Source organism: Rhinatrema bivittatum, chromosome 1, assembly GCF_901001135.1.
Source record: "Rhinatrema bivittatum chromosome 1, aRhiBiv1.1, whole genome shotgun sequence".
Classification (NCBI taxonomy): Eukaryota; Metazoa; Chordata; class Amphibia; order Gymnophiona; family Rhinatrematidae; genus Rhinatrema; species Rhinatrema bivittatum.
The window spans coordinates 668,487,236-668,500,963 of NC_042615.1; the positions used below are offsets into that span (position 1 = coordinate 668,487,236).

General features: G+C 41.1%; 1 protein-coding gene across 8 annotated transcripts in view; it reads right to left on the minus strand.

The window, feature by feature from the left end:
• RASA1 (RAS p21 protein activator 1) overlaps nucleotides 1–13,728 on the minus strand; it is a 384,196-nt gene that overhangs the window by 336,842 nt on the left and 33,626 nt on the right. For all 8 annotated transcript variants that reach the window (XM_029573687.1, XM_029573696.1, XM_029573711.1 and 5 more), the window contains exons 2-3: nucleotides 9,346–9,498; nucleotides 3,008–3,143 (exon numbers count right to left, since the gene is read on the minus strand). In XM_029573687.1, the coding sequence (XP_029429547.1) occupies nucleotides 3,008–3,143; nucleotides 9,346–9,498 (289 nt within the window). The remainder of the gene's footprint in view (nucleotides 1–3,007; nucleotides 3,144–9,345; nucleotides 9,499–13,728) is intronic.

Below are 13,728 nucleotides of genomic sequence, written 5' to 3' on the forward strand. Positions count from 1 at the left end.
TTCAAACAAGAGACTGTGTCTGAACTGGTCACCAAAATGATTGTCTACCACGCATGGAGTGTCCACCAATTTGTCATGGACATCAGTGCGAATAGTGCTTGCCTTGAGCCAAGCAAGACGCCTGACTGCTATAGCTGAAGTGGAGGTTCTTGTAGATGACTCGAATGATTTGTAAACGGATCTGAGCAAATGTTTGTCCTTCTTCTAAATCCAAAAATGGTTGTGGAAGGGTATTATCTTCTGAAAGACAAAGTGGGTGAAGTTTTTGAAGAGTCTCGAATAGGTATTGTGTAGTATAAAATTGATGATGCTGAATCCTATATTTCAGAAACTATTCAATATTTGGGCTAAAGAAAGAACTCTGTGAGTATTTTCTAAGCAACCATCATATTTGGCCACAGTAAGCTGTGGCTTATATGTGCAAGCTCGTGTAGCTACTGGGCTTGACTAATCATCGGTTGCTGAGAAATCAAAAATGCTGACACTGTGTGCGAAAGCAACTACTGTGTAAGCACTTATCTGGTTCCACGTTTGACAAGATTGTATGTAAAATCCTGAAGTGCTGCTCCAACACTGCGGTGTTTCGGAGTGTAGGACTCCTTCCTCAGGGACCCTTCAGGTAAATGTATACTTATGGTTAAAGCCTGTTAATTGCAGTCAATCACAACGCTTGTGAAACATCGGTGCACTGTAATTGGTGCAGCCTCACAGCGGTTGTACTGCTAAATGACAGGGTCATACCATCTTGTCAAACGTGGAACCAGATAAGTGCTTACACAGTAGTTGCTTTCGCACACAGTGTCAGCATTTTTGATTTCTCAGCAACCGATGATTAGTCAAGCCCAGTAGCTACACGAGCTTGCACATATAAGCCACAGCTTACTGTGGCCAAATATGATGGTTGCTTAGAAAATACTCACAGAGTTCTTTCTTTAGCCAAATATTGAATAGTTTCTGTTGTTGGATTTTTTGGCTATTATTGAGTCCGTTTTACCACTATTGTCGAATCCTATATGTCAACATGGAGGAATGATAAACCTTCTTTGCGAAGTCGTCCAAACATTTGTGTTCTCTATTTGGTGGGGCATTCGAATGTAGTTTTGAGCGTTTTGCTTTTGCTAGAGCTGACTTCTACTACTACCACCGACTGATGAGGAAGTTGAGGAGATTCATAAATTGAAGAGTTACAAATTTTATATTTAATGTCAATCTTCCTGGAGGTTGCGATCGTGGAAAATGGGGTTTTCCAATTTTTTAAAAGGTTTTGCAAGACCGAATGCGGCGGTAGGGCAGTTGGTTCAGCAGGGGTTTCAAAAATTTTGAGAATGCCCATCATTTCCGTTCTAGGATCTGGGCTTCGTCCTGTTGGAACTTGGAGGGGGGGGTACCTACTTTCTCAATAGATTTTGAGTAGGTTAAGTCCTCAGGAGGAGAATAACGCTCCTGTGGTCCCTCTGCAGGGTCCGATGGTAATCCAGTAGAAGAGTTAGACGAAACCATAGAAACCTGTGAAATAGGGCTCGCTGGGTGATGCTCGGGTTATGAGCTGTGGTCCCCTGTAAGGGGATCCGGTGAAGGGGGTGTAGAGGTGTGTGGAGAGACCACTGGTACCTGTTTACCTTGTTCCAGGTCTTGAAAAAATGTGGATAGTGCTTCTGATATTTTTGACATTGCAGATGCTGCAAGGGTTCCTTCTGGAGGGATGTGCAATTTCTGTCTTTTATGTGGAGGATAAATGGCATGTAGCGAAATATTCTCCGGTGAAGTATTCCCACTGTGAATGTTGGGATTTACGTGAGCTTGTTTTGGTGTAGGTAGTGCTGATCCTGCTGAGAAAGTGTGCACAGAGGAGATTGTTGTGAGGGAACTGATTCTGTGTCTGAGAGAAGTTCCACTTCAATCTCCTGGCTAGATGTGGAGGAAGTAGGAGAGTGTTCTAGATTCTTCCTCTTTGCTGTTCTTTTGGAAGGAGTATGTTCCAAGAACGAAGGATGTATTTTACTTTGAGGCTGTGTAACTGAAGCATGCTCCGTGGATATTTCCATGGTAGAAGTTTTTAGTGTTGACGTATGCTCCGAACATATGGCCTGCTTCGAGCCGTGTTTCGAAGAGATGTCATGTTTTGAAAAAGCTCCATGTGTCGTGGCGGCGCCGTGCTTCAAGACAATGTCATGCGTCGTAGACGTTTGTCTCTTAGACGCCGAATGGCTGGGTTCGTTTATCTTTAGCAACCTAGAACTCATTGATGCATCTCCCTTGCCGTAAGTTTCCAGATCCTTCTCTGGAGCCCCGGTATGGATGGAGGGCAATTGGGGTTTTTGAAAACCCGAGATAATGCCCGGCATGCTTCGCCCCGCTTTGGAGGGGCCCAGGGAAGAAGCCCATTTTGCGTGAACCTTACCTGTCTTCGCCGGTCCTGGCGAAGAATGGGGGGGGGGGGGGGTCGATGTAGGTGGGGTGTAGGAGCCCGTCTTCAGGCGCTCCATCTTAGCCGCCCTCTAGCGTCTGGCCCGAGGAGACATGCGGCCGCAGCCTCTATACGACTTTTGGTCATGCTCTGGGCCTAAACAGATGTAGCACTAATTATGTCTGTCTGTAACGGACATAATTTTGCCACTTTGACAATGTTTAAATCCAGATGGCTTCGGAGCCATCTGGAGATGAAAAAGATGAGAAAAACGGCGAAAAAATTCTGTGAAGAGAAAAAGTAGGAGAAATCCCCGCGTGCGATCGGCTCGCGGAAAAAAAGAAACTGAAGAAGAGAAGGAACCGCGCGGGAACACCACTGCACAGCCGCACAGAGTCAAAGCTCTGTTACTAGCTGAGGGGACTCCGCCTAATTCGGGTCGCAATGCTTCCCAGACAGCATAGCTAATTCAGCCCTGCTATCGACGGGAAAATCAAGAATTCACTTGAAAACAGTTTATATTACAAAAAAGTTATTACACATTCTTTCAAAATGTTAAGAGTAGTTAACTAAAATAGCAATAAAAACAACATTACTTGCCTCTGGAGGTGCTACTGGAAAAAGTAGTTTTTCCCCCTTCAGCAAACAAGACACATGACTGTAGTAACCTATAAGGTCAGAAAGTGAGGAAAAACGGCGCCCTCCAATGTAGTAATCTCCACACATGGCAATAATCCTGTTTGGAAAAAAATGCTTATAGTTAGTAATCTTTGGTATACAAATATTACTGTACATTCAGCTTTCAAAATTAGCTACCCTTATGATTCAGTGGTAAGAAATATTTAGGAATGATTTTAGGTAGTACAAAAGTGGCGTCGATGGACATGCAGAGAAGTGCTGTGTTACTCTTAAGAAAATCACCTGATCACAGGCTCACCCATCTTAGCAGCAAATTGGCACAAAGCTTATATTCGTTAGAGAAAGCAACCCATGAACCTGCGCAGACTGAGGAAGTAGGCATTGGAGATAAACCGAATAAAGTTTAGCTTTAAATATACAGAATGAAGGGCAGCTGAAGAATTAAGGGTTTGTGTAACTGGTGAACTACTTTCTTAAACACAGCTACATAGAAACAAAAACAGACTATGACGGCAGATAAGGTTCGTGAGGTCCAACTGGTCTGCTCAATTTCAATCCTGGGGTAATGTCAGACCCCCAATTAATCTTATGGGAACATCCAGAGATAAGCAACTTTGGTTTCTGTAAAGGCAAGCAGTTCACCCTTCTCATGAAAGTGAAATTCCTTAATTAAGGTTGGTTTCCACCTAAATAAAGGGGGAAAAAATCCCATTAATGAGCAAAAAATGTTTTGTTGGATAAATTCTCTTTACATTTCATAAAGACAAAGCAGGTTTGCTTACCATAAATATGATTCTTCATAGACAGTAGAATTAATTAGCCATGACCCATGGGCGATGTCAGACAGCGCTGAGCAAAGCCATCTCTCTAGCTCAGTACAGTTTTACCAATGAGCATGTATGAGAGTTCTCCCATGTGTACTTTCTCATGAGCCCCTCAGTTGATTGTAGAGATAAGCTTTAGCTAGGTAATGAACTCTCTGGGGAGGCAGGTGGGTATTAAGCATGGTTAATTCATCCTGCTATTTACAGAGAACCCAGTTTGTGGTAAGCAAAGTAGTCAATTGAAAGGCAACCCCAGAGGTTGAACAGCCCATGCCACACCTTGGACCAGGGACCACTCGTGGGGTTGAAAAACTTTGCTGAGGCAACCCGCCAGCATGTTTATGATCCCAGGAAAGTAAGTTGCTTAGAGAAAAGCTTTCCCAAATTTTCAGATTTGTGGCAGAACATCCAGAACCCTGTGCCCCCTTGTTTGTTCATGTAGAACATCGCTACTTGGTTGTCAGTCTGGATCAGAATTCTTTCCCTAAAGGAAATATGAGAATACTCCACACATGTCAGTTGGCTTGAAGCTCCAAGAAGTTAAATTTATAAATAAATAAAAAAAAAAATCATACATTCAACAGAGAAGAAAAAAATTGAACAAAATCAGTTTCAGGAAAAAAAACATTTAAAATAAATCACATTGTTTTAATTCAAGTCTTCAAAACATAAGGAAGATTAAACAAGTTACGGAACAAATTTAAGAAAAAGAAGGCCTGCAGCATAAACCTGCCTGATGAAATAAACAGAACCGGTCAAGCGAAAATCACGAAGTTGGAATAGACTGAGATTAAGTCGATATATCAGATTGCACAGACTTATTAATGAATCTGGTCAGTTGACTGGTTTAAAAATAAATGAAACATCTTTATATTTGGTAACATTTGCAAGGAAACAAGAAAAAAAAAACACACATTGCCCCCAACTGCTTAACCTTTGGTCTCATTAGCAAAAACTGCCTGCACTTCCTCCGAATTTATTTTGCAACATCAGGAAATATTAACCTTAAACTAAGAAAAACTTGGTCCGATCTCTAACAGCGTCTCATAAGCCAGGGTGTATCTGTCTCAAGTTGTTCTCAGCTACTGACATAGGAGACAAATCTTGAAATCCCAACACAGCCCCCTTCTCTCTCTTTAAAATGAGGTAGATAGCGTATTTTAGAAACTGGTGGTACAGCTTGTTCTGGTACCTTCAAAACTTCCTTTAAAACTTCCTTTAGGTTGAACAAGTGGCAATTTAGGAAAATATATAAAATGCAAATTTTTATTCCTTATATTCTCCATTTTGACTGATAGAAAAGAATTTTCCTTAAGCATGGTCTCCTGTACCAGCTTCACACAGCCTGACTATTTATGCAAGATAATTTTTGACCCAAAAATCACATTAGAATCTTCTAAACACTGAACACGGTTTTCTAATATTCTCTCCACCAGAAGAGTTAGCTGAAAAATAATGACTGATCTTAAACCTTCCCAAATAGACTCTAAAGAAAACTGAGTTAGTCTCACCATGAAAATTCTTTGAACTTGTGTTGGGGTAGGAGAGAAAGCCAGGGCAGAAAAGGATGAAATTCCAGCACCTCTGGCATTTTCAGGCTGATCTCACTGGGATTCCCCACGTTCGCATGGCGGGAAAAGGCTGCCTCAGCGCATCTCTCCCCATTCCCTGACCCCGCAACTGTCGCCAGAGCATCATCATTCTGTGACCCGTCGAGGCTCTGACACAGCGGGTAGCAGGATCTATTGGCAGCATTCTGTCTGCTGGACTCAGCAAAACCAAAAAGCGATGGGAATTCAACTTCTCCCTAACTCTCCAGTAGTTCTATCCCCAACAACCCACCACAGACAACACGAGCATCCATCAGCCTAACGGATGAAGGCAAAGATGAAGCTACAAGGAAAGTACTCTGTCTTGCCTTCCATTTCTGACCCATAAGGCAAGGAAAAAGGAACTAATGAGTAAAAATACCCCAACAGGAAGCGGAGCTCAACATGCTGTATGCTGCTAGTCCACCATCTTGAATCCCCCAAGAAGTTGATGTTGAAACAGATGTTCCGTCACCAACCAGATCTCTTGAGTTTGGAAGTAGCCTCATCCCCTGGTGGACTCATCTATTGCTAGCGTTACTAGAAGTGGCAAAATCTGAAGAGCATCTATTTCCAGGACCTTTGGTCTAGTCACTGAAGTAAATGCTAAAGTAATTTATTTCATTGGGTGCAGAGATCCCACTGAAGAACTCCTTTTGAGGTGGCTAATGGGGGGACTACATACACTGCTGCCATCATATGCCAGAGGTCAATGAGGACTGCTCAGAACAGGGCTTGATTCTGCAGTAATGTGAAAAGACAAAACACTTGATTAATGGGAGAAATGTTTTCTCCTCCGCTCAGTCCATCCATGCCCCAGTGAATTTGATTTTCTGGGTAGGAACTAGGTTTAATTTGGCAAAGATGATTATGAACCCTAGCAAATGAAGGAGCTGGATAGTCTTCTACATGGAGCCCAGCACCCAGTCAGTTCAGGTAAGGAAAGACAAATCCCCTGGCAATGAAGATTATACTGTTGCTTTTGCTAGGGTGGGTACTGTGAGTATCTGTTGCAGCATGCTCCTCTAGCCTGCAAGTGGTGCTATAAACCACTTGGTCTGTCTAGTCCTCCCAGCTCTGAGCTCCTCACTTCCCACCGGCTATCTCGTTTTCGTTATAGGCCTGTACTTATACCGAGAGTCTCAGCAGTCAGTTGCCAGAATTTGATCCTATTTTCTAGTCCTTTTACTCTGGCTCTACTTCTGTTTCCAGAAGATTTCAATTCGTCAGGTTCTACATTGTGTTTTTACACCCAGCACCCCTGTTCTCCTTCCTGGCCTCCAGATTTCTGATTAGTTCCTGCTCCTCATCATGTGTCTGGCCTCTCTCTCCTTGTCTGTGTCAGGAGCTATGCCCATTTCTCATGCTTTGCTGGCCGCAGCACCGGAGGGCTCAACCTGAAGGGAAGGTGGCTGGCCTATCTACTGTTGGTGGCTAGGATTAAACTCTCCTGGGATTAAGGTAGCTCACTTCCTGGACAATCTACAGACTAGAACCATCACAGCAGCCTTGCAAATTCTCAGTGAGGAAGATTTTAGGTGTGCAACTGATGGGGAAATAAATAAATTCTGAGCCTTAATGTGTTCCTATAAGACCAGACTAGCCAGGCTAACAGGAGATGTAATCTGTAGCGGTATATTTCTCTTTAGTCTGACCAAGGTAAAAAGGATAAACAGCTCTATTGCAGTCCAAAGACTAAAGAACCAATTTGCCTTTGTGGAGATTTATCTAGGGAAAAACATACCATAAACAGATCAAATTGCAAATCTAAGACCACTATAGGCAAGAACTTGGAATGTATGTGAAGTACCACCTTACTGTGATAAAATCTGGCAGAAGGTGAGTAAGCCACTAAGGCCTGAAAGCTCACCAGCTCTGCAGGCCAAACTGAACAGATTGTGAAGCCAGTTAAGGTATTTTATAGAAGTTCAGAAACTCAGAGGGGGCTTTCATCAGGTGGGAAAGAATCACACTAATGTCAAATGACACTGGCAGTGGTTTAAAAGGAGGCTTCAGCTGAAGCATTCCTCACATAAGTCTGACAAGAAAAGCTGTACAAAGATGCAGTTTCCATCGACATGATTAAGTACCAGTGGCACAGAGATAAAATAAAGCAGGTTTTTAAAGGCTGGATTCAGAGATGTAAGAACTATTTAAGCAGTTTCTGTGCAGGACAAGAAAACGGATCCAGGGCCTTGTCCTCATATTGGAATGCAAACCCACATTAAAAAAAAAAAAAGAAAGAAAGAAAGAAAAGGCTTTCTGTGGATTCCCTTCCAGAATTCAAAACGTCAGACACCTTTTCAGACAAACTGAGGAATTTTATTACATGCCACTTTACAACCAGGCTATGATCAGAGACTGGATATTGAGGGGGAGGGTTTCAAGAGGCAATATTCCCTCATTTTGACTAATTATGGTTGGACAAGATTCCAATTTGATCAATTTTTTTTCAGGGATAGCTAGTATAGGAGCAGAAAGCAGAGTCATCAAGACCAAAAAGAGCTATCAAATATCATAGCTCCCTGGTCTCTCAAGTTTTGTTGGTTTTTTTTTTAATTTATTGCTTTTAAACACAAATATAAACATCCACTTGTTTAGGAAATCTTTAAGATACAGTTGTGGAAATAAATTTAACATGAAATACATTTAATCAGAATATAGGTTTCCACTGTACTTATATCAATAAAGGAAACACGGGAGAGCTTAATAATAAAGAGCGACAATCAAGAAATATGATCACATACTGAAGGCTACCCGATTAGACACCCCAACACACACTATCTGTTTATACACCGGAGCAATCTTGTTTAACTAGGGTGAGAATGCGTGTCCAAAAAGGATCTTAATTGTGACGGTTCAAAAAACACATCTCTGCCCCCCAGAAGAGATACAACATTTACATGGAAACTGTAATTTGAAGAAGGCTCCCTTTTGTTGCACTTCCTCTCTCATTGCAAGAAATAATTTCCTTCTTAATTGTGTTGGTTTTACAATATCTGGATAACAACGTATCTTTTGACCAAAAAATAAAGTTTTATTATGGAAATATTGTTTGAAAACGTTATTTTTATCCATTAAGAAGGCAAATGATAACAATAGCGGTCTCCGATGTGAGACTACCAATTCTTGAGAGGTCTCCAACAGAGTAGTTAAACCCGGTAATGAATTTTCTTCCATATTTTCTTGAGCTGCTACATTGGGGTACAAGTAATACGCCTTAGTGATAACTGGTTTAACTTCCTCAGGTATCTTCAAAACCTGAGAGGCATACAACTTAAATATATCCACAGGTGATATACTTCGGAAAAACTTGAGATTCATAAACTTTCCAGTTATGTGCCCTCAGGCTATTCTCAATCTTTTCCAGTCTCATTGATGGTTCACTTTCACTTTGTACTAAATTAAGCTGAATTTTCTCCATTGCAGCAAGCTGGTTCTCAGTTTTTTTTTCTAATTTTACTTTTATATAGGTCTTGGCCACCAGAAGTTTGGGAGGAATCATGTACAGAAGATCTCTCCCCCAATTAACAGACAGTATTAGTCACTAGCCTGCCTTCTGATCTTAGAGCAGAAAACATACCTTCCTATTCATAGCTGTTGCAAACAAATTTTTCATTTATGCCTGCTTGAGAAAGATCCTATTTGCCACATTCTGATCCAGAAACTACCCAAGGGGTCCAAGGTGATAATGTCTTATCAGGATGTTCTTTTCCTGCCAGGTAAGTTGTTCTTAGGCTGTCCTGTAAACAATTTAATATTTTACACCTCTAAACAGTAAGTAAACTCATACTGGATAGTCCATTATGTAAAGAAAAAAACTGAAACTAGTGTATTTCACTAACTGTGTATAATCAAAAGTGGCAGATGAAATGCAGAAACATACCTAAAATGATTAACAACATTTGTTTTACTAAGAAATGACAGCACAAATGACCCAGGCCTCCGGTCACTCTCCCTTATGAGGTAACTACCAGGTCTTCCTGCTTGTCGAAGACGTTCTTCTGCAATTGCTCTGTCCAGTTTTCCATGATACCACCTGTGAAAAATCACAGAAATTAATTAACACTAGACAACTTCGGGTTGCAAAATCTTAAGCTGCCATCATCACTAAACTGTAAAATACACACACTAGCTCATGTTGTGAAACTATGAAAGGAAATATTTACATGTCCTACTACTTAGTATAGTCCTGGGGGAATTCTGCACTACTGTGGAGCGCAGAATTTGCGTAGAATTCCCCCCTGCGCAGAATTGCCAAATGGCATAGAAGATGAAGGCCCCGGTGTACTGTGAATGGAGCATGCCATTCACAGCGAAGATGAAGGCCCCTGTGGGACGTGCTCCGCTCGCGGTGTAAGGCCCTGGTGAGAGTAAATGTGTGAGAGGGGAGGGTGTATGGGGAAGAGGAGCGTGAGAGCAGAGAGAGGGGCGAGAGAAAACAGGGGGATGAGAAGGGGAGTGTGAGACACCAGGGAGGGTAAAGCAGGGGGGGGGAGGGTGAGATAGAGCAGATTGAGAGAGGGGTACTTGAGTGGGTGCCAGAGAGAGGGAGCCTATATGAGGAGATTGTGAAGGAGTGTGTATGTGTGAGAGAGAATGGGAGCTCGTGTGTATGAAAAAGGGATCGTGTGAATGTGAGGGTGCTAGCCTGTGTGAAGGGATTTATGTATATGTGAGAGAGCCTATGTGAAGGGGTGCATGACAGAGACATAGATAGCCTGTGTGAGGATGTATGCATGAGAGAGAAAGGGAGCTTGTGTGGGTGTATATGCAATAGAGAGGGACTCTGTATGAGGGGATGTGTGTGCAAGACAGTGAGGGAGCTTGTATGAGGGTGTGTGTATGTGCACTAGAGAGAGGGAGCATGTGTGTGAAAGAGAAAGGGACAGAGGGAGCCCGTGTGAGGGGCAATACTTACTGAAAATGGGGTTAAACTCTGGGAGTGGTGATAGAGTGGAAGGGGTTAAAACTAGAGGTGGAGGGGAGAGATACTGGCAGGTGGAGGAGTTGGGGCTTGAGAGGGCATCTTTAAGTAATAACCTTTTTCTGTATTAATTTAAAATATAATTACTTAAAAACTCATGTAAATTGTGCTATTTTAACCAATATACAATATGCTGAATTTTAAGTTTGTGTGTGCAGAATTCCCCCAGGGGTATTAGTAGCACAACATTTAGGGGTTTATAAATTGTGTAGCTTTAATTTGGGTTGCTCTTCCCTACGTGCACCACTTTGCACTTGATCACATTTAATGTCATCTACCATTTGCCCAGTCTTTCAAGGTCTTCATAATTTCTCATGATCCGCCCGTGATTTAACTCCTCAGTATAAACGTATCATCTGCAAATTTGATTACCTCACTTCTTTCTCTTTTCCCAATCATTTATAAATATATTTAAAACATCGGTTCTGGTACAGATCCCTATCTCCAATGAGAAAACTTACCATTTATTCCTATTCTGTTTCCTATCTTCAAATCAGTTTGCAAATCATAATAAGATATTGCCCCATCCCATGACTTTATTTTCCTCAGGAATCTGAGGACTTTGTCAAACACCTTCTGAAATCCAAACATACTATATTCACTTCAAAAAATGTAGCTGACTGGTGAGGCAAGACTTCCCCTGTGTAAATCCATTCTAGCTATGACACATTAAACCATGCATTTTGGTAAGTTCTGCAATTTTAATCTTTGGTTTCTATGATTTTTCCCAGCACTAAAATAAGGCTCACTGGTCAATGTAGTCTTCCCAGATCACGCCTGCAAACGTCCTCTAATATTTAGATACTATAGATGATTTTAATGATAGATTACAAATTATTAGTAATAAATGTGCACTTTCATTTTTTAGTTCTTTCAGAATTGAGATGTAAACCGGGCAATTTGCTTTTTGTCAATCTGTCCTTTTATATCATGCAGGTTCACCGCGATTTGTTTTATTTCTTCCAAATCACCACCATTAAATACTGGTATCTCCCCCAACATCCCTCTTCAGTAAACATCTGAGCAGAGAATTAATTTAATCTTTAACCCCTCCCTCACAGGCCTCCTGCTTCAGATATATTTAAATAAGGTTTCATTATGAGTTTTTGCCTCCGTGGCCAGCTTCTTTTCAAATTCTCTTTTTGCCTACCTTATCAATGTTTTACATTTAACTTGACAATACTTATACTTTTTCTTACTTTCTTCAGTTGGATCCTTTTTCCAATTTTGAAAAGCTCTTTTGGCTAACATGGGCTCTTTCACTTCACGTTTTTGAATTATACTGGCAATCATTTGGCCTTCTTTCTACCTTTTCTAATGCTTGAAGTATATCTGGTCTAGGTTTCCAAGATGGTATTTTTAAACAATGTCTGTGCGTGATTTAAACTCTCATTGTATCAGAAATAAATAGGTGTGTTCTAGAATTTTTGCACCACCAATATTGAGACCCACCAGCTAACCACATGGCCTCAAAGCACCCATGGTTTAAATGTGGTCTCTGAACCCAACACAATACAAAACAAACAGAGGTCTAAATAAATGGTCCAAATTATTTCTACACAATTATTCAAAAAATTATTACAATCCACATTTATTACATATCAGCATTCGAAGTACAATCTACAGAATAAGTACAAAATACCTGAGGTGTCCCCCAAATAGTAAAACCTTAGATACTATATAATACACCATCTCAATATAAAATCCATCACACATTACCAATCATACCATCAAACCCTCACACACGTGTACACATACCTACACTCGTTAAAACAATACCACTCTGTAAAACACAAAACTTTTATAATGTGCATTACAATATCCCTTCTTATGTATCATCCTACTTATCTTTTTCTATTAATTTTACTCACTTATTTGCCTATTACCTTCCTATCCAATTTCTCTACAAGATCCCTTGTTTCACGCTCTAACGGGCTTCTTCAGGGGATATATTTATATGACAACACTAATTTGAAGGAAAAGTTCACAACTAGTTTCCACTGTAAATCCAATAAAGTATCCACAATAACTCTGAAGGACAATTCACAATGTTGATTCTTCAAACATAATTTCTTCAATGGAGTATGCTGAAAATGTGTATCCAGTGAATCAATGAATCCATCTCTTCACCATTATGTTCAAATTTCAAGATAGGCAATCTATAAAAGCCGTGAGGGTAAACAAGAAAGAATAGATGCCAGATGTCCTTTTAAATGCTTTAATTTAATGGAGACTAACTGCGTCGCATAAAGCCCGACTTGGCCGAGTTTTGCCCCAATATGTGGGGCTGCCTCAGGGGCTGTATGCGTATAAAACTGGATAGATTAAAATCTTGCATAAAAGAGTTAACCTGTATTTGCATGCATGTAAGATTGGTCTCCGCGTAAACTAGTAATAGGTATTCTTCATCCGGGTATGAAAGATCTTCAAGAATTACCTCCAGAACGCTTCTGCAAATACCACACGAAAAGACTAAACGGTGCACCCTATTACTCTGGACATTTAAAACACCGCATCGCTCTCCAATCAAAAATGGCTCAATGGCAGCAGTGCATTTTTACCCGCTGCAGTTACAGTGCAGCGCACCCTATCGCCCCCCAAAGTGCCACCATAAAAGATGGTGTTATTTCTGGCACTACTGCTGGCGATAATGTCTAAAACATTATCACCCACAGCAGTACCAGAAAAAACATTTCCCTAAGCCCACCCTAACCCCTCCCGTTTCCCTCATTTAAATATTACTACTGCAATAACGCTCTAACGCACGAGATAACTCACATCAGGTTTTGATAAATGACCCTATAAGTGATCAAAACACACCATCCCCCACAATCATTTGTTAAGTTCCCCTACTCTAATCAAGGGCCTCCAAGAAGAGAACAGAAAAAAAAAATGGGGGAGCCTGAGAGGGGGAGATGGTCAGAAACATTAACAGGATCCAGCCCAACAAAATGGACATGGTGTAACTTGAGACACTTGCTAAGGCAACCAGTGCAAAGTGGCGAAAGTACTGTTTGCACATTCAAAAATCACAGGCTACAAATCCTGCATGAGTTTTCAGGTTAAGTAATATATCTAGAGGAGAGTGCAGCTATTTTTTTTGTTATTTTATTTTGTTACCAAATATACAAATGCAAAATACATCTAAGACAAGGGTCAATTTCTGCTCACTAAGGGGCAGATCTTCAAACCTGCGCGCGGGCGTAGATTTGTTAGCGCAACCTGGCGTGAACAAATCTACACCCAATTTTATAACATGCACGCGCTGCCACGTGCATGTTA